At 43.0% G+C, this 18,489-nt stretch overlaps 1 protein-coding gene across 5 annotated transcripts in view; it reads right to left on the bottom strand.

Annotated features, from left to right (window-relative positions):
• FARP2 (FERM, ARH/RhoGEF and pleckstrin domain protein 2) overlaps positions 1-18,489 on the bottom strand; it is a 102,745-nt gene that overhangs the window by 83,425 nt on the left and 831 nt on the right. For 4 of the 5 annotated variants that reach the window (XM_070422601.1, XM_070422603.1, XM_070422604.1 and 1 more), the window contains exon 2: positions 3,834-4,065. In XM_070422601.1, the coding sequence (XP_070278702.1) occupies positions 3,834-4,037 (204 nt within the window). In that variant the 5' untranslated portion in view covers positions 4,038-4,065. Of the gene's footprint in view, positions 1-3,833; positions 4,066-9,178; positions 9,363-18,489 lie in introns of all 5 variants that reach the window. The other variant, XM_070422602.1, reaches the window with a different exon arrangement.

Raw genomic sequence — 18,489 nt, 5'->3', positions numbered from 1 at the left:
TCAAATATAAAGGAAGGGGCAGTGGGGACACAGGTAACCAGTGAAGAGTGACAGTGGAGCAGGGACGAAAGGCCCAAAGAGGTGACCAGACTTGATCTCTGGATCTTAGGAGCTGCAACACACAAGAGACATGGAGGCAGAAAGTAGCAGGGCGTACCTGCCTTCTCAGACTAGCCCCTTCTGGAGGAATTTAGGGGAAGCACTTGTGAGACAGGGCAACGAAGTGTGTCTATCATCTAGCAAACCAGCCCACCAGGCACTCAGCTTCACAGACGGTCTTCTTTCCAGGACTGTGGTCCTAATCCACTGGCAACAGCTGCTGTGGTAGCTGCAAAAGGCCACAGCTTCCTTGGCACGCCCCACCCATCACGGTGGCTCTGCCTCTCCACCCTGTGAATCCTGGTTGGCCTGGGAGCTTGCTTTGATCAGTAAAACCTGGCAGAAGCTACAATGGATCAGTAAAACCTGGCAGAAGCTACAATGCATGAATTCCAAACCTAGACCTCAAGGGACTTTACAGTTTCCACTCACCCCTAGGCAAGCAAGGCCATGTTATCGCTGGAGGGAAAGAGTCTGCAAGGAGGGAGATTCCAGTTGAGGCTGTGGAAATGTAAGGCCATCATAGACCACCCAGCCCCTAACAGCCAGCCAGACTAGAAGAATCTCCAAGCCAACACTCAGACAGGCAATAGTAAATGTTTGTTTTAAGCTACTAAGTTTTGTTATTTACCAAAGCTAACTGGTACAAATTTGAATTTTAACTCCTCCTAAAAAGTATGCATTAGTAGGTAACCACAATTTAAAAAGTACCCTATCCACCTCAGGATATGCAACAGCAATCTGAGTCTTTAATTTCTGGTAACTCTCCAGGTCTATAAAAATACCAAACATGATAGTTGTATTTGATTAATATAAACAACAATCTCAATTTATTTATTTATTTGTTTATTTATTTTAAAATATATTTTATTGATTTTTTACAGAGAGGAAGGGAGAGGGATAGAGAGTTAGAAACATCGATCAGCTGCCTCCTGCACACTCCCCACTGGGTATGTGCCCGCAACCAAGGTACATGCCCTTGACCAGAATCGAACCTGGAACCCCTGAGTCTGCAGGCCGATGCTCTATCCACTGAGCCAAACCAGCCAGGGCAACCATCTCAATTTCTTAAAACTTGTACATGCTCTAAATATTTTGAAACCTTTACAACATACCATCTCTAACTTCCTTATGTATAAAATGACCCAAATACTTAGTAAAAGTAAATTTCTCAGAGAAGGACTACATCCTATTTATGACTCAACAATAAGTGTGTGTTTTTTTTCTTTTCTGGGGCCTAGTTTTAGTTGATAAAGACCATAAAGCAGAACAACAAAAAGGATGCTCTGAAGTAAACTTAGTACAATTCTTTTCTTTTCTTTTCTTTCTTCCTTCTTTCCATCTTTTAAAAATTTGGAGCCTGTTTGGCCAGAAGGGAATGGCAAGAAATATTCAAAGTGCTGAATACCAAGAACCTACAACCAAGATTACTTTATCCAGCAAAGCTATCATTCAGAATTGAAGGTCAGATAAAGAGCTTCACAGATAAGGAAAAGCTAAAGGAGTTCATCACCGCCAAACCAGTATTATATGAAATGCTGAAAGGTATCCTTTAAGAAGAGGAAGAAGAAGAAAAAGGTAAAGATACAAATTATGAACAACAAACATGCATCTATCAACAAATGAATCTAAGAATCAAGTGAATAAATAACCTGATGTACAGAAAAAAAAAAAAAAAAAAAAAAAAAATTTGGAGCCTGTTATAAGCCCAGACCATAGCGAATGTGTTTAGCATAGGATGGCTACTTGGTGGAAATTCTTCCAAACATTTGCCTAGAAGAGTTTTGGAAGCCCTCTTAATTCCCAGATCTTTAACCTATTTCCTACATTTCCTACAGGTGATTTACGGAAAGGTGTCTTGGTGAGCCAGGAAATGCGGTCATGGAACCAGTAGCCACCCATTAGCTGCTCAGGGTCAAAGGTTGCCTGTGCCAGACTACCTTCCCTACAGAGGACAGAGGCTGCCTCTTGCAACATAGTGACTTGGGAAGCTGAACAGACAGGTCCTGCCAGTTTCAGTTACCACTGCCCCGATGAAGTGATATTTGATGTCCTCCTCAAATAAGACCTTAAAAGAAGTAGTCAGGGTCCCGAGTTCAGACACTATGAATCTGGGCACTCAAGGTAGAGAATGGTGTGCCCTAGGCTCTAAGCAAGAGGCCAGCCTCCCTTCCTGCAGCCCTGCTGGCCCCTTTCTAGCCTCACTGTGCTCATCTCCTCCCTCCCCTCTCCTTTTTCATGCAATGCAGTCTGCAATTAGGCACTGCCAGAGCCTAAAGGAGGTTTCCTTCAGGCCCCTTCACAGCCTGGCCCACAGCTCAATAACTGTTTTATTTTCTGTGTAGCATCTTGATTTCTTGACAGAAAAACCCAAGCATAAATTAATCTGCTAAAGTTTAAGTTCATTCTCTTGTCCTTACTTGTGACATTAGATCAGGAAAAGCTTCTAAAAATACTACTGTGCCCAGTGGGTGTGGCTCAGTGGTTGAGCCTCGACCCATGAACCAGGAGGTCACAGTTCGATTCCCAGTCATGGCACATGTCCAGGTTGTGGGATCAGTCCCCAGGAGGGGTTGTGCAGGAGGCAGCTGATCAGTGATTCTCTCTCATCTGATTGATGTTTCCATCTCTCTCTCCCTTTCCCTTCCTCTCTGAAATCAATAAAAAATATATTTAAAAAAACCAAACAGATACTACTGTAAGTCAATATGAAATATTTAAAAAAGATAATATATTTATGCATTACATTTGAAAATAAATAACTTAAAAATATTAATTCTAATGTCATTTAGAAAAATCAGAAAAATATTTTCTAATGTATTATATGGGTCTAAAATTTTCCTTTAAAAATATATATGTATATACATAGATACATACATATACATAATTGTTTTTGCCAACATTATCAGTTCAATCTAATATTAGGAAATTTAAAAAATACAAATGTTATTATGGCTGACCTAGAAAAACCAGTTCTATGCTAAGACTGTGCAACACTTCCCATCCAGGCTCTCTGTATGATGAGTGTTCAGTACCCCCAGCCACCCTGAGCTTGGGGACTGTATCACCCCCACATTTCAGACGAGGAAGCTGACATGTAATGAGGCAAATGAACACTGCCCCCCCCCCCCCCCCCCCCCCCCCCCCGAGCCAGGCAGCCAGTGGCTGAGCCAGGAGAACCTGGATGATACCCCATGGTTCCAGTCTGCACTCTATAGCACTAGGCAGCTTCTCAAAAGAGAAAAGTGCAGAGACAACATGATTGGAATTTTAAAGGACAGAAAGGAGGATCCCATTCTCCAAACTGAAAGGAGAAATGCAATGTCACAATTTGCAAGGATTTTATTGGGTGTACCAAAGCCACCTTTAGTCAACTTCATAAAAAAGCGAAGTCTAACCAGCAAACTGTAATTTGGGGCATAATATTCAATTTTCATGCCCTAGCTGGTTTGGCTCAGCGGATAGAGCGTTGACTTATGGACTGAAGGGTCCTGGTTTGATTCCGGTCAAGGGCACATACGGCAGTTGCAGGCTCCTACCCTGTCCGGGCCCTGATCAGGGCGCATGCAGAAGGCAACCAATCGATGTGTTTCTCTCACACTGATGTTTTTCTGTCTTTCCCTCTCTCTTCCACTCTCTCTAAAAAAATCAATGAAAAAAATCCTCGGGTGAGGATTAAAAAAAAGAAGAAGAAGAAAATATAAGAAACTATGCCTCCAAAAATCACTTCTTACCTCAATGTCAAACATTTCCACAGAGTTGTCCAGCAGCTTTACTCTGAGAGGAAAGCGCTTCTCCTGCATTCTAGCTGCCATCCGCGTCATCCCTGCTGAGGGAGCCTGCCCAGGCTCCAGGGTGCTCACTCCTGCCGGGGGCTGGGTGCCAAGGCGTGCCCCTGGGGTCTGCAAGGCTCGGTATGTTCCTTCTATCTCCCCCATTCTTCATCAGCTAAGAGTGAGGAATACGCTACAAAAAAATAAAACCCAAAGAATCAACACCAGCTATTTAGACATTAAAACAATGTAAAAAATGACCAGCACGGCACAGGATGAGGCCGTGTGTCATTCTGACCAGGTACACAGGAATTCTCTGCATGATTTTACAACTCCAATGAGTCTTAAATTACATAAAATTACAGAGGTGCCCTGGGTGGGTGGCTCAGTTGATTGAAGTGGTGTCCTATACACCAAAAGGTTGCAGATTCGATTCTCAGTTAGGGCACATACCTAGGTTGTGGGTTAGATCCCTGGTTGGGCGCATATGGGAGGCAACTGATCCATGTTTCTCTCTCTCTTCCACTCTCTAAAGAAAAATCAATAAAAACATATCCTTGAGTGGATTAAAAAAAACAACTATCTTCTGCTCATACTTGGTTGGTGGAACAGAAAATATAACAAGCACCTCCAATAACAGTATTTCCCAGGGGATTCTGCAGGCTGGGTGGCGTCTGAGCACACCGACCCTACAGAAGCTCCTATGAGAGCTGCCTCACCATCACTCGGTGGGCAGAGGGCAAGAGGCTGGCAGGGCTAGTCCTTCTCAGGCTCTGCCAACCAGCCACACACCCACTGTGCTGTCCGGGCCTTCGGCACAAGTAACGGGTCCCACATGGCACAGCACCAGTGCACTCAGCAGGCTCCTCATTTCTGCTGATGGGTGGGGAAAATTCCAAGGACAGTAGCTCAAGACAACCACCCCTGACTCTGCCAGCTTTGCATTCCTTGGTTTTTCTACGTCGTGTCTCACAAGGTTGGAATGGGTGCCACCGATGGTGAGGGAAATAATTTTAGGCACGGTATGGAGGAGAGCCTAGGTGAGTGTCACGAGGATCACACACCTGAGGTTGGAAGGCATCCTCCCATCCCATCCTCACAATGACCACCTACCACCCACCTAACCGGTAACAACACTGAGGGTCCAACAGAGCTAAGTAGCTGGGGCAGCACTGGGTGCCCTTTTCAATCCTCCTTGTGCCCTGGGGAAGGTCTCTGCTTTTTAAGCTATTGAGTTGAGCAGGGCAAATCACTTCAGAGTTTTTTTTAACAAAGAAAGAACAGGCTAAGTATCAGCCAGAATCTAATAAGACTAGCTTGCTTTGAATTGTATTCATTAATATAGTTACCTTCTATTTATGGCAAATTTCCTTCTTAAATATATGTATTTATGTTTGAAAGTCAACTTAAAGAAACATATTTAACAGTAAAACACAATATGGCGAAAACGAATGCCAGATGTATAATCAAGAAAGAATGCAGCTGCTGCCAAGTGTTTTGTTTCACATAATCATCTTCAAAAAGTCTTATACGAGTTTGCAGTAAATGTTTTAGAGGATTAATCTCACTACATTCCTGGTCTAGTTCCTTGCTTGCAAACTGCATGCCTGGCTGAGTCCTTCGGCCCTTTTCTCTTTGTCATGCTTATTTTGTTATCAAGACAAACTCATGAACTTTTTCCTTGAATTAAGTCCTAAAAGCTTCTCAAGGACCAGGTGCCAGGCATCCCACTCTGTCCACTTAAACCCTACCAGGGCGAGAACTTCCATGCACATCTGGTTGATCAGACAGTAAGCGCAAAGCAAGGAAGTGAAACCCCCAGGAAAGTGGAAGGTGAACAGCACAGCACAGGATGAGGCCGTGTGTCATTCTGCCAAGCACACCTACTGTCTCAGTTCCCACACACGTTTGGGTTGGGTTAGCAGTTACCTATTATCTTCAGAATTCTCTCGTCAGGTTGTATGCCCCTGAGAACAGGAACTAAATGCTACTGTAAATGTCTGCTATGTGTTTACTTAAAGTCACTGGCATCAAAGAACCCGAAAACTGCCTCATTATGCAATGCATTGTGTAGAGTTCAGAAACAAAGACAGGGCTCCCTCACAAGCAGAACGACACTTGAGGAAATCACTGTTTTCATGACATTAAGAGTAAACCTGAAATATACAGGTTCTGAGAATCATAAATACGAGCTTTTTCATTTCAATTTCACAAACTTGAACAGTTAGTACAAAAGTGAGGGAAGGTGTCTCCTGTGTGAAACATGATTAAGTTCTTGGTCAGCTCACATTTAGCGAACCCGGAACCATCAAGAGTAGGTTCTTTTGAAACAAGTTGGGGGGTATTTTAGGCACCAAAGCTACCTTTCCACTTTTAAGCCAAGCTACAATTCTGAAAACATATGTAAACCAGAATATATTTTTAGAAGTTACTATCCTTCTTTATTCCATTGTATAATTCTCATTTACATTTGTTCTTAATAATTTTATATGGAAAAAACTTCTTCAGGCTCTTTCTCTTCTGTCATTATAAGAAAGTCATGTCTACACACATACTTCTAAAAAAAGGCAAGAAAGACCAACCTATAGTGTCCAGAGGGCACATTCAGGTGAGAAAACGCTAAGGAAAATATGCAAGGAGGTTTATTGCTAGAAAAGTCAGGGCAGTGGTCCCTCCTTCGTGGCGGGAGGGGTCTGTCACTGGAGGGTAAGGGGGCTCAGTTCTATTACTTGACCAGGGCAGCGTTCACTTTATAATTCATTGAGCTATAGATTTGACTCATGTGGTTTTTCTATGTCTGTGTTTATTTTATAATAAAAACATATTTAAAACAGCATACTTTTAATTTAACACTGCTTCATCTGTCAGAAGAACGAAAGACATATTACACAGAAAAGACTTTTCTTAGTTCAAGGAATACTAAAACATGGCTCCCTAGAGGAAACTCCTTCCTCACAGCAAACTTAGATCCACTCTACTGTAAACATTGGCACAGCTGATGCTGAAACTCAGGGTCATCTGAGGAAGACAGATTCACTTGAGTCAATGCCCCAGGAGGGACCCTGCTGTGACGTTCCAAAGAAAAATCTATCTGCTATGACATAACAGTAATGTGGCATAAACTACCCATTTAATGAGAATTCAGCTTTAAGTTTAAGAAAGCCTTGAAAGTAGGAAACTCCAGTGCTGTGAATGTTAGCTAACCTTGTTCTCAAAGGCTATCCATCTATTTCAGAACAAGCAGCATAACTGGATACTTCCTGTAGAAAGTGAGGCTGATCATCCAAGTCACTTTCTACAGCCCAATGACTTCCTCCAGCCTGACTCGGGGAAAGATGTCTGCATTGAGCCGTTGTTACAAATTATGGCCTACAGAAGTTACTTTGTTCTGTTCTGTGTGCTTATAAACCAACATTACAAAGGCAAGAATACGCAAGCCAGACTAGAAATAAACACAGCAAGGTCACTACCAGTCCCTGACACACCCAGTGTTCTGCAGCCCCTGCTCACGTCTCTGCTGCTGCCAGAGAACCTTTCCAGAAATCCCGAGAGAAGTGACCTCTGAGGGACCGCAGTCCATTTTCCCATCTTCCTTGCACCAGACTGAAATGCTTTGTGGTCTTCATTTCTAAAAATACTGCTGGTCGCTGTATAGTTTCCACTACTGACATTTAGTGCTACCTACGACAAACTCAGCTCCTATGCGTACATACTCATTTAATAAAAAACTTAAAAAACCATCTTGAGACATATTCTACCTTGAAGCTGGAAGAATTTGGTCCAAAAGTCTGCCAAGGCTTTGACTAACGATGTGTCAATGCAGGTTTGTAACAAATGTTGCCTGGGGAGGGAGGGTGTTGCTATCCAGGGAGGCTATGCCAGGGTTGGGGCAGGGGTCATATGGGAATTCTCTGTAACTTCACTCAGTTTAGCTGTGAACTAAAAACTGCTCTAAAAAAAAAGAAAAAAAGAAAAAAGTCTAGTAAAAACAAAAGTCTGCCACAGAACACATAACTCAGAAGTGACAGAGTCAGGACTCAAGCCCAGCCTGGATTTGGCCACCATGTTCCCGGTCTCTGCTGGAAAACCAGCTCACAGCTCCCCAGACACAGCAGCCCATAATCACACTAAGGGAGCTTGCTCAAATTTCTCTGTGCAAAAAAAAATCTACCTTCCATGAAATATTTTTGGTTGTTTCTTTTAGGAGGACCAAAAAACACACAACAGGTTCTCGAATAACGTCATTCTGTTCAATGTCATTTCCTTACAACACCAATGAGGAAAAAAGTCCATTCCTGGTGGGACCACTGTCTGTGTGGAGTGTGCATGGTCTCCCATGTCCATATGGGTTTCCTCCAGGGACTCCGGGCTCCTCCCAAATCCCAAGAATGTAACGTGAGGGGAATGCCCTATGTACATGTACAGTGTCCCTATCTTTGTGCGCATGGGTGGCCCTAAGATGGAAGAGCACCTGTGGGGGTGGGGATGGGGCGCCCCCACCTTGCTTCCTGAGCTGCTGGGAGAGGTTCCAGCCATCCATGACCCTAAACTGAAACCAGCAGGTTAGAAAATTGTTACCTTACTTGTTTTTAGTATTAATGTTTCTCAAATGTATGTGTAGCTGATGTTTATTTTAATGTTTAATATTATAAGTGTTTGGGGTCTTTATTTAGAAGTTTGGTGATGTTTTTGTGACCAGAAATATGTGGTAGGAACTTAGCTCTGATTCACATCATTAGCTGCTGGTAAAACTGGCTTACTTTAGGTTGTTTCTCTTAATGTCACAGTTTCCAAGAACCTGTGACAACTAAGTGAGGACTTGCTGTACTTCTACAGTGACCAACGAAGGACGCAGAAGATGGCACTCATTCCCCTGCATGTTCTAATATCCTAAACCCCAATGCAGTGTTGGGAATGAACTTTTGGTGCTGATGGCATTTAAATGGAATTGTCACCTGGTTCTCAACCCTGGATTGCATTACCTCTTTAACACAATGCAGCAAGAGACGGACCCTTTTTATTCCCTTTCTAGTAATCATGGCTGATAGGTTTTAGAATAAACAACTGAGTAATTCAATCAATGTAAGGACCTGAAGGAAAACCGTCAGAACCTGCATTGCCAGGCAAGGCTTCATAGAGCCGACAAGGAACAAACGGCTGGACTGTGGAGGGCGGGTGGGCAGCCCACCCAGGGAACAGAGCCAGCTTCACAACACCCCCTCCCCAGGATACAGCCCATCTGTTGAAAGCCATAGAAAACACGTCTGGTGCTGAAAAGCTGGGGAGAAGGGCACTTCAGAACTCACCTGTACACTTGCTCCAACAGGTGCTTCAGGATTGATGTCACATATGTGAAGCCTAAGGACTGACAAGAACCTGCATCCTGGGCAATGCTGTCCCTCAAGTACCAGGAAGGGCAGTCACAGTCACCAACCTCAAAAACCTCTGGTGTTGAAGGGCAGCTCATGAAAACAGAAAGGTGTCCCCAGGCTGTGATAAAAGAGGCCAAATAATCATGTGGACACTCAGGCACTCATGGGAAATGAGGAAGGAAGGACACAGCAGTAGCCTGGGGGCAGGGGGTGGAAGTCTGGAGGCAGTGCACCTGGGATCTAAGTCTAACTTGGCCATGGATGAGTGGTTATTTCACCACACCCAGCCCCACTCTTATGACTTTAGATAACCAATATTTTCAAACCTTACAATTCTTTTACTCCCTAGGTTTTTAAAAGAACTGCCTGAACACTAAATAGATGTCAGTAATTTTGACCTTCTACCATCAGGTATTCTGACTTTACATGAAACAAAATTCTATTAACTGAAAAATAAAGTTTAAAAATTGTTTTTATTTATTGATTTTAGAGAGAGAGGAGGGGGGAGGAGAGAGAAACATACATTGATTTGTTGTTCCACTTATTTATGCTTTCATTGCTTGACCCTGGACCGTACTCGCAACCTTGGAGTATAGGTATGGCGCTCTAAGCAACCAAGTACCTAGCCAGGGTGTGAACAATAAAGTTTTAAGAGCTGAAATGAATTTGGATAGCTGACTGATTTTCAACACTTTTTTTTATATGAAGTTGCCCAATTCACCATCAAAATCTTCACAAAGTCAGAAAGATGTCTATACCAGTATACTGCTTTGATGTGAAAGCAGGTGTTTGGCGCACTAACTTCTGTTAGAGGAGGAGGAATATAAACACAAGCATTTGCTTATATTAAAAAAGACTGAAGGATAAAACAGAAACTAATGAGACAGGTAGGCACAGGACTGGGGAGGGGGGAGCGTTGGGAAAACATCCTGGAAGCCACTTCTAATATACTATGTTTAGTCATGTTGACTTGGGAACCTTATAAATGTTCTTATATGATTAGAAAGCAAAATTAAATCAGTGTTTTAGAACAGCAAGCGCTAAAATTTCAAACAAAATGAGACAGATGATCCTCATTGTACACTAAAACAGTGACTAAACTACAAAGAGAATTAGTTCAAGTAACTTTAAAACTTAGTAACTTCGTTATATATCACTAATAAAATGTATCCTAATGATTAAAAGACTACAAGTGAAACCAGAATGTGGCATATTCCATAAAAAAGTGACCTCATTTCTTCAATAAATGGCAAAGAAAGTGGGGAGGGAGGAAAGAAACTATTAAAAGACTAGGCCCAGTGCATGAAATTCGTACACTGGTAGGGTCCCTAGCGGCTGCTGGCCGGGTACTCCCTTCCCTTCCCTCAGCTGCCTGCTGCTGCCTGCTGCTGTCTGCTGCTGCCGCTGCCGGCCGGGGCCTCCCTCCCTTTCCCAGGCCAGCCTGCCCCCTAGTCAAACTCCCAGAAGAACTCTGGTTGAGGGAACAATTTGCATACTATGCTTATATTATATAGGATGTTACCTGTTAGATATGGACCTTATTTGAACCCTGAATCAAGTATTTATGGAACAATCAGGGAAATGTGAATAGTAACTAGATATATTATAAAGTACTGTTAATTTTCTTAATGGTATTGTGTATATATAAAGGATAAAATGGAATAATGTCTAGGATTTACTTTAATATAGTAAGATGGAGGGGACTGTAGACCAAACAAACAAACAAATAAACAAAAAACCCCCAATCTACTTGCCCATATGTTGACTATGGAAGCTGGGTTTGATATATTATCCCTACTTTTGTGAATGTTTGGAATCTTCCATAAGTTAAAAATAAACAGGTCTAGCAACAAGTTTCAATGTATATAAGGATCTAAGGATCCCCTGGAATAGTGCACAGCTGATAGGGAGTGTGTGAGGTTCCTACACAATGAAATGCTGGCTCAGGCCCATTCTGTCCACCAGAAATCAGTGCCAGAGAAGGAAGACTCTTGCTGAAGGACATAGATACAATCAATGGAGAGGAGAGACCAGCAGCCAGTATCCTGGCTCCCAGGCCAAGGTAACATAAGGCAAATTTTTTAAGATTAAAAAAAAAAAATTTGACTTAAAAAACTACACCATGCATTATAAATTCAGTTTCCTTTGTCACCTCCATTTTATTTCAGTTATTGTATTTTTCAGTTCTAAAATTCCGACTTGTTTTTCTTTATATCTTTTTTTTTTTTTTTGGCTAAAACTTTCTATCTTTCCACTTGTTTCAAAAGTACCCTTACTTTTTGGAACATTTCAATAATAGCTGCTTTAAAGTGTGTTTTAGTTTTTTTATTGAAACCATAACAGCTTACCACAAACTTAGCTTCTTAAAATAACAGCCGTTTATTATCTCAGTTTCTGTGGGTTGGCAGTCTGGATGTGTATGGACCAGCAGAGTTCTCTGCCTAGGGTCCCATAAGGTCTAAGTCAGGGTGTCAACTGGCTTAGGGTTTTATGTGGCTGCTCTGGGAAGAAGGTACTTCTGGGCTCGTTCAGTTCTGCTTGGATACAGGACTGAGGTCCCCAGTCCATGCTTCTGGAGCTGCCTGTACCCCATGGCTCCCTCCATCTTCAGAGGCAGCATGCTGAATCCTTCTCAGGCTTCCACGTCCCTTCTGCTGCAGCTGGGGAATGAGCTCTGCTTTTAAAGACTTGTGGAAGTAGATGAGGCCCTGCTGGATGATCCAGGACACCTCTCTTTTAAGATTAGCTGATTGGGACCCTAAATTACATCTGTAAAGAGCTTTTGCAGCATTACATAACATGTCCCCAGAAGTGATACTAGTGGATGAAGGTCATGAAGGCCCAATTTTTGCCTACTCCAAGTCTTTATCAGGTAATTCCAACACCTGCAGCATTTCAGCTTTTGTCTGACTTTTCTCTTGTGAGGTGGCATTTTCCTGGTTCTGCATATGCTGGGTAATTTTGAATTGTATCCTGGACATTTAAAAAAATGTGTTATGAGACCTTGGGTTTTGTTTAAATCCCATGCAGAATGCTGGTACTTTTGCTTTGGCAGGCACTGGCCTGGCTGGGTGCAGGCTCCAAGTCCCGACCAGCCATCTCCAGGCTGTGGATGGCTTCAGCTCATCTGCAGAGGCTCTGTCCTTCCATGTACCACAACCCAATGGTCAGCATTGTTTCCATTATTTGAGTTGCCAAAGTCTCTGGCAAGTTGCTCAGGGTCAGAATCATGCCCGCACAGCTCAGTGTTGAGCCCCAAAGTTCATAAACCACTTGGGTCACTTTTCTGAGCTCCTCCCTCTTCACAATCTCCCTTGTGTAATTTCCAGTTGCCTGGGGCTCTCCTCAGTCCTCCAGCCAGAAACCTGGGGCTTTAGTCATTTCCTGTGACCAACCCATGTCTGGGACCAAGCTGCAGGAGGTGAGGGAGACAAAGCAACAGGGTTCCCCCACTCCCTTAGAGATTCAAGTGTCTGTAGGCTCCTGCTGCCACAGGTCTGAGTGGAAGACAAGGAGGGAGAGGACAAGTGTGGCTTTCCTCACCCTCTCTCTTCTCCTGCAGCTCTCCTTGCTCCCACCTGTGCCCATCTCTGGGTTTCAGATATCTGAAGACCAGGCTGGGGATGCTGGGAGAAAAACAGGAACCTCCCTGTTGGTGCAGTGTACTTCAAATTCTGTCCTTTGTCCCCAATCCGCCTGTCACCATTTACTTGTCAGAGTCCCCAAATAGCTCCATCCAGCTGTCCAGGCTCTCTAGCTACAGTCAGTGGGAGAGTCAGCGTGGAGTGTGCACATTCTGCCTTCTTGGAACCAGTCCTTGACATCCATGCTAAACCAGGTCTACAGTGGTTATCTCTGGGCAAGGGAAGAGTTGATTTCTATTTCCTTTCTTCCAATAATCTGTACTTTTCAAATTGCCATTACTATTGAAATCAGATGGCTTTTCTGCAGACTACTGTTTAACTACAACCTGCTTTAGAAGTCTTCACTGATAGGGTTACTTATAGTGTGTTCACCTGCCAAGAGAAAGCAGGAAGGACTATTCCATCTTTCCTCTAGTTGTGCTCACTCTTCTTTCTAAAATAGTTCATTTAACCCTGGTTGTTGTGGCTCAGTTGGTTGGAGCCTTGTCCCCTACACTGAAAGGTGGCAGGTTGAATTCTCGGTTAGGACACATACCCAGGTTGTGGGTTTGACCCCAGTCGGGGTGCATATGGAAGGCAACCGGTCGATGTTCCTCTCTCACACTGATGTTTCTTGTTCTTTCACTCCCTTCCTCTCTCTAAAATCCATTAAAAATTTAAATAAATTAGTCCACCTAAATAAAAATTAGTATTTTCAAACACCCGGAATAGATATCTTGTTCAGATACAGTCATGGGCTGTTAATGACTGGGATAGAGTCTAAGACATGCATCATTAGGTGATTTGGTTGTGCAAAAATCATAGAAGCACTTACACAAACCTATATGGGACCACCTACTGTTCCCAGTTTACTAGCCTGGACAGCACGTTACTGGGCAAAACACCATGGGATTAAATCAAGCACAAGAGAAAATGATGCTATCAAGAGACAGTAAACAGATGTATGAGGCTGCGGCCGGTGTAACACAGCTGCTGTTTTATAGAAAACATTTTTTTATAAGTAGGAAGAGTACACTCTAAAACAGGGATGGGGAATGTCTAGCCAGTGGGCCATGTAAAGTCGGCAAAATCATTTGGTCTGGCCCTGTCAAAGTATTAGGGGTGAGTTAATTATTTGTTTGACCAGATATAGTAGGCTAATTTATTTTTATTGATTTCAGAGAAGAAAGGAGAGGGAGGGAGAGACATCAATGATGACAGAGAATCATTGATCGGCTGCCTCCTTCATGCCCCCTACTGGGGACTGAGCCTGCAACAGGGGTATGCGCCCTAAGTGGGAATTGAACTCCTGGTTCATAGGTCAACACTCAACCACTGAGCCACTGGGCGGGGCAGCAGGCTAATTTTTAAGCTGATAATTTTGTATGGCCTGCGAGTGATGTTATAAATATACAAATGGCCTTTGAGAAAAAACAGTTCCCCACCCCTGCTCTAAAATAATGATAAAAAGAATACTTGCCGAAACCGGTTTGGCTCAGTGGATAGAGCATCGGCCTGCGGACCGAAAGGTCCCGGGTTTGATTCCGGTCAAGGGCATGTACCTGGGTTGCGGGCACATCCCCAGTGGGAGATGTGCAGGAGGCAGCTGGTCGATGTTTCTCTCTCATCGATGTTTCTAACTCTCTATCTCTCTCCCTTCCTCTCTGTAAAAAATCAATAAAATATATTTAAAAAAAATAAAATAAAATAATGATAAAAAGAATACTGTAAATACATAAACCTGTAACATGACCATTTATTACCATTTTCAAGTATGATGTACTGTACATAATTGCATGTGCTGTACTTTTATAAGTATCAGTAGGTTTTTTTACACTAGCCTCACCACAAACACGTAATGTGTTGCACTATGATGTTGTGACGGCTGCGACATCACTGGGATTTTTGGGAAACTGTTGTATATGAAGTCCCTTATTGGACAAAAGGTTGTTATGCGGCCATGGCTGTAGAGACTTGTTCCCCCAACATTCACCTGGTTAACTACCATCAATACCACTGGGGTTTGAATTGTGAAGGAGACAAGCATTAATGAAGCCGAGCCATTTAAACAGTCTGTGAAATTGCCTAGTGTGCTTCCTTCTTCCCAAATACATTCTCATTGGCGGCTGGAGGATGCTCAGAGCCCCCTCGCCCCACGAGCTCTACTGTATCATCATCTGGCATCAAGCAAAGGACCAGAAACTACCCCTGCAAAAGCAGCTATTCTGCCTCGGATTTTTGGCCCCTCACTTGCACTGGCCCCTCCCAAGGTCCTATGCAAACTGTGCCTATCATTAGAGCCTTTTGTAATATTTGCAAAAAATATTCTAATTGCAATGGACAAAGACTGCTGCCTCTTTGCACTCTCTCCCTTTCCCTTTATATCAGGTTGCTTAGAAGGGGCATCTTAGATCCAGCTAAGGGCGCAATGAGTTGGAAACATTTATTTTAGGTTTAATAGGTTCATTTATATGTTGTTCGCAGTTACTTCTGTGTATACTTAAGTTATGACCAGCCATCTCAGTGCAGGTGTGGCTTCCAGGAATACTGTTATAGCACTGTGCCTGCTCACCAGGGGCTAAGACAAAGGGCCAGGTGGGGGCTGCAGCACCTGACTGGGTACATCAGGACTAGCACGGGAAGTGTGTGGGCAGAAACAAGGCTTGAAAACCTGTGGCGCTCCTGTCAGAAAAATTGATAATGTAGTAATATAATTATAAATGTACCATAGATTTTTCTACTTTTTTGAATGGAATTGTGCAAAACAGAATTTAAAAGAACTCTTACTTTTCCAAGACACACAGCTGTAGCTGTACTAGAAACAGCAAATATGTCTATATGTGAAATCATGTTTTCTGTATCTATCAATAATAAAGTTTTTTTTTTTATCAACTATGCTAGAGGAATCACTAAATTCTTTCCATTCTCTGTCATATGAAGAGGCAATTAAAAAGTACACAGTCAAAGAAAAAGTATTACAGCATGTATCAGGTAATTAACAAATGTGCTATTTTCTGGGATTTAGTGATTTGTGTTCCTGGTCAGATTCTTCAAATCTGTAGCTTACTTGTTTTTTTATAATTCTTAATAATTATTCACTTTCAAAATTAATTATTTGTAACATTGTATTCTTGTCTTAAAGAGGCCCTCCTTCGCCCAACTGTGTAAGTTTCAGGCCCCATAAAATTTGGCATCTGCCCTTGCCCCAAATGAAATCTAATTAATTTTATTGAGCACCCAGTGTGTATCAAGCAAGTCTAAGTACTTAAGGACACGGGACTTTACAAGAGAGAGAAAAATCCCTTCCATTATAGTGGAAGACTATAAAGAGGGGAGTGTGCTAAATGGTGGTAAGTCCATGGAGAATGTCAAGTAAGGACAGCAGATGGGATGTGACAGGTGGAGAGGGAGGGGGAAGGCCTCAATAAGAAGACAGCATCTGCATCAGGCTTAAAGAAGGTCCTGGTGCATATTCCAAGAGCCACCACATCCCGAGTGACCGCCATTGCTAGGAGCCCATGCCACACCCTCCTCCATGTCATCGCATTTGATCCTCAGGATCCCATTTACAGACCAAGGTGCAGAAGGGTTAGTGACTTGCTCGTGGTCACTCAGCTCTGCAAGTGACCCAACCCCAATTCCATGGTGTACTGTCTCCTCTCTGCTTTGAAGGACCCAGATGACTAGCACAGGGACACAAAGATCTATAAGGGGAGACAACCATGTAAGTGGCCAAGAGCACCTCCACACTGTAGTACCAGAGAGCAGAAAGTACAAGGTAACATCAAGGAAGAGAGTGCTGCTAGCCTGACCCAGAGAGGCTTCCCAGGCCTGAAGTTGGAGTTGGGCCTTGCAGGTGACAGGAGACCAGCTGGACAAAGAGCAGTGTGCACAGGCATGGGACTGCTGGGTAAGAATGGAAGGCTGTGTGTGGCTGGGGCCCCAAGGATGCCCATGGCGGGCTGGGCAGTGAGAGTGTCATGGCCCAACCTAAGAGGTCTGGATGCAATTTCACACCTATTTGAGGTCTATAGCTGGGAAACAATGAGGAGAATAAGCTGGGAGAGATGGGCTGAAGAAAGAGTCATCACTGCATCCTACAACATCATAGTAACATTTTGCATTTGAATTTTAAAATGGCTATAAACCAAATACCAGTTTAGGGGTAAAACAATCCTATGACTCTAAATAAAACTACTTATATCATTCTAATTTCACTTCTGATCCTTGTCCACGTCCTCACGTATTTTTACAACATATAATTGCTGTGTACACAGTTTTGCCTTTTGGGTTAAGCCATGTTTTTGAACACATTTCAATTTTTTTGGGAGGGAAGGACAAGAATGGGGTTGCCAGAACATGCTTATTGGCTGTGGAGTGCTATTCCATGCATATTGGAATTTGTTTTAAAAACTGGAATTCCAAAATCACAGTCTTTATCACATACTGCCAGTTGCTCTCCAAAAAGATTAGATTTACAGAATCACCACCAATGTAACTGCTCCCCAGAAACTCACCAAACACTGGGATTTTTTCATATTAAGTTTTGTGGAACCCTCACCTTTTTTAGTCTGCTGCCAAGGTAAAGCCTGGAGTGACTGCGGTTTTCCTGCATACCTAACACTATGCTGTGTGCAGGAAGCTCATGACCCATTGGTAAGCTGATAAGAAAGCGGGTGAAGGAAAAATGCAAACAAACCTGAAAGGGGAAGCAGCAATAAGAAAGACTTCTTACTGTCTGAGTATAGAGGTGTTGATGTGACTATGGTAGGAGTGTTTAAAAAGGACAGAATTCCTTGTGGCTATATGGGTTTAAAGAACTTGCATAGAATTATTCCTGCATCAGTCTTTGCTTTGTCAATCCAGTGTATATCCTTCCCTCCATGCAGAATAACTGCTTAAATCCTGTCCACTTCTCACTGTCTACTGTCTACTCAGACTAATCTTTCACCTGAGAACAGAATGGCTAACATTTATTAAGCACTGACTGCGTACCAGGCATCTTGCTAGCAGCTATCCTATTAGTCCTCACAACAACCCTCTGAGGTAAATTTTAACCCCATTTTATCAACAAGGAACCTTGTTGAGGCAGCAATGAATTAATGCCATATAAACTTCTTTGGGAAAGGAATTAGTAAAGAATGAACTTGGAAGTCCATGACGAAAAGATGTTCATGTAAATGAGCCCAAACTTGTGCAGTTCAGGAGGATGCACATCCATGCAACCTGGGCCATGAATGTGCAGTAAATGGGGCAGGGCCCATACCAATTACTCCAGTGCCTCTCCTTTAAAACGGTGCCATGCAAACTGGCCACATCTCTGCAGATTTGAAAGAACCAAACAGAACCACCAGCATGACACGATTCACAACTCAACACAGAATTATGTCTTCCGGTGTCCAGGAACTCAGAAAAAATTTTCAAAAAATACCAGATACAGAAAATTAAAATTATATTTGGTCTACAAGTAAAGGTCACTCCATGGTGCTACCTCAAATGTCTTCTCCCATCTCGCTGGCATCGAGAAAATCTGTGTCCTCTGTTGCAACACAGTCTACACTCTAACCCAGGGCCACCTGATGGTTATCAAACATTTCCATAGTGGTCCAGCCAAAGATACCT

The sequence above is a fragment of the Myotis yumanensis genome, unplaced genomic scaffold, assembly GCF_028538775.1.
Source record: "Myotis yumanensis isolate MYYU_CA2020_CCGP unplaced genomic scaffold, mMyoYum1.0.hap1 SCAF_8, whole genome shotgun sequence".
NCBI classification, from domain to species: domain Eukaryota; kingdom Metazoa; phylum Chordata; class Mammalia; order Chiroptera; family Vespertilionidae; genus Myotis; species Myotis yumanensis.
This window is presented reverse-complemented; position numbering and strand designations above follow the sequence as displayed.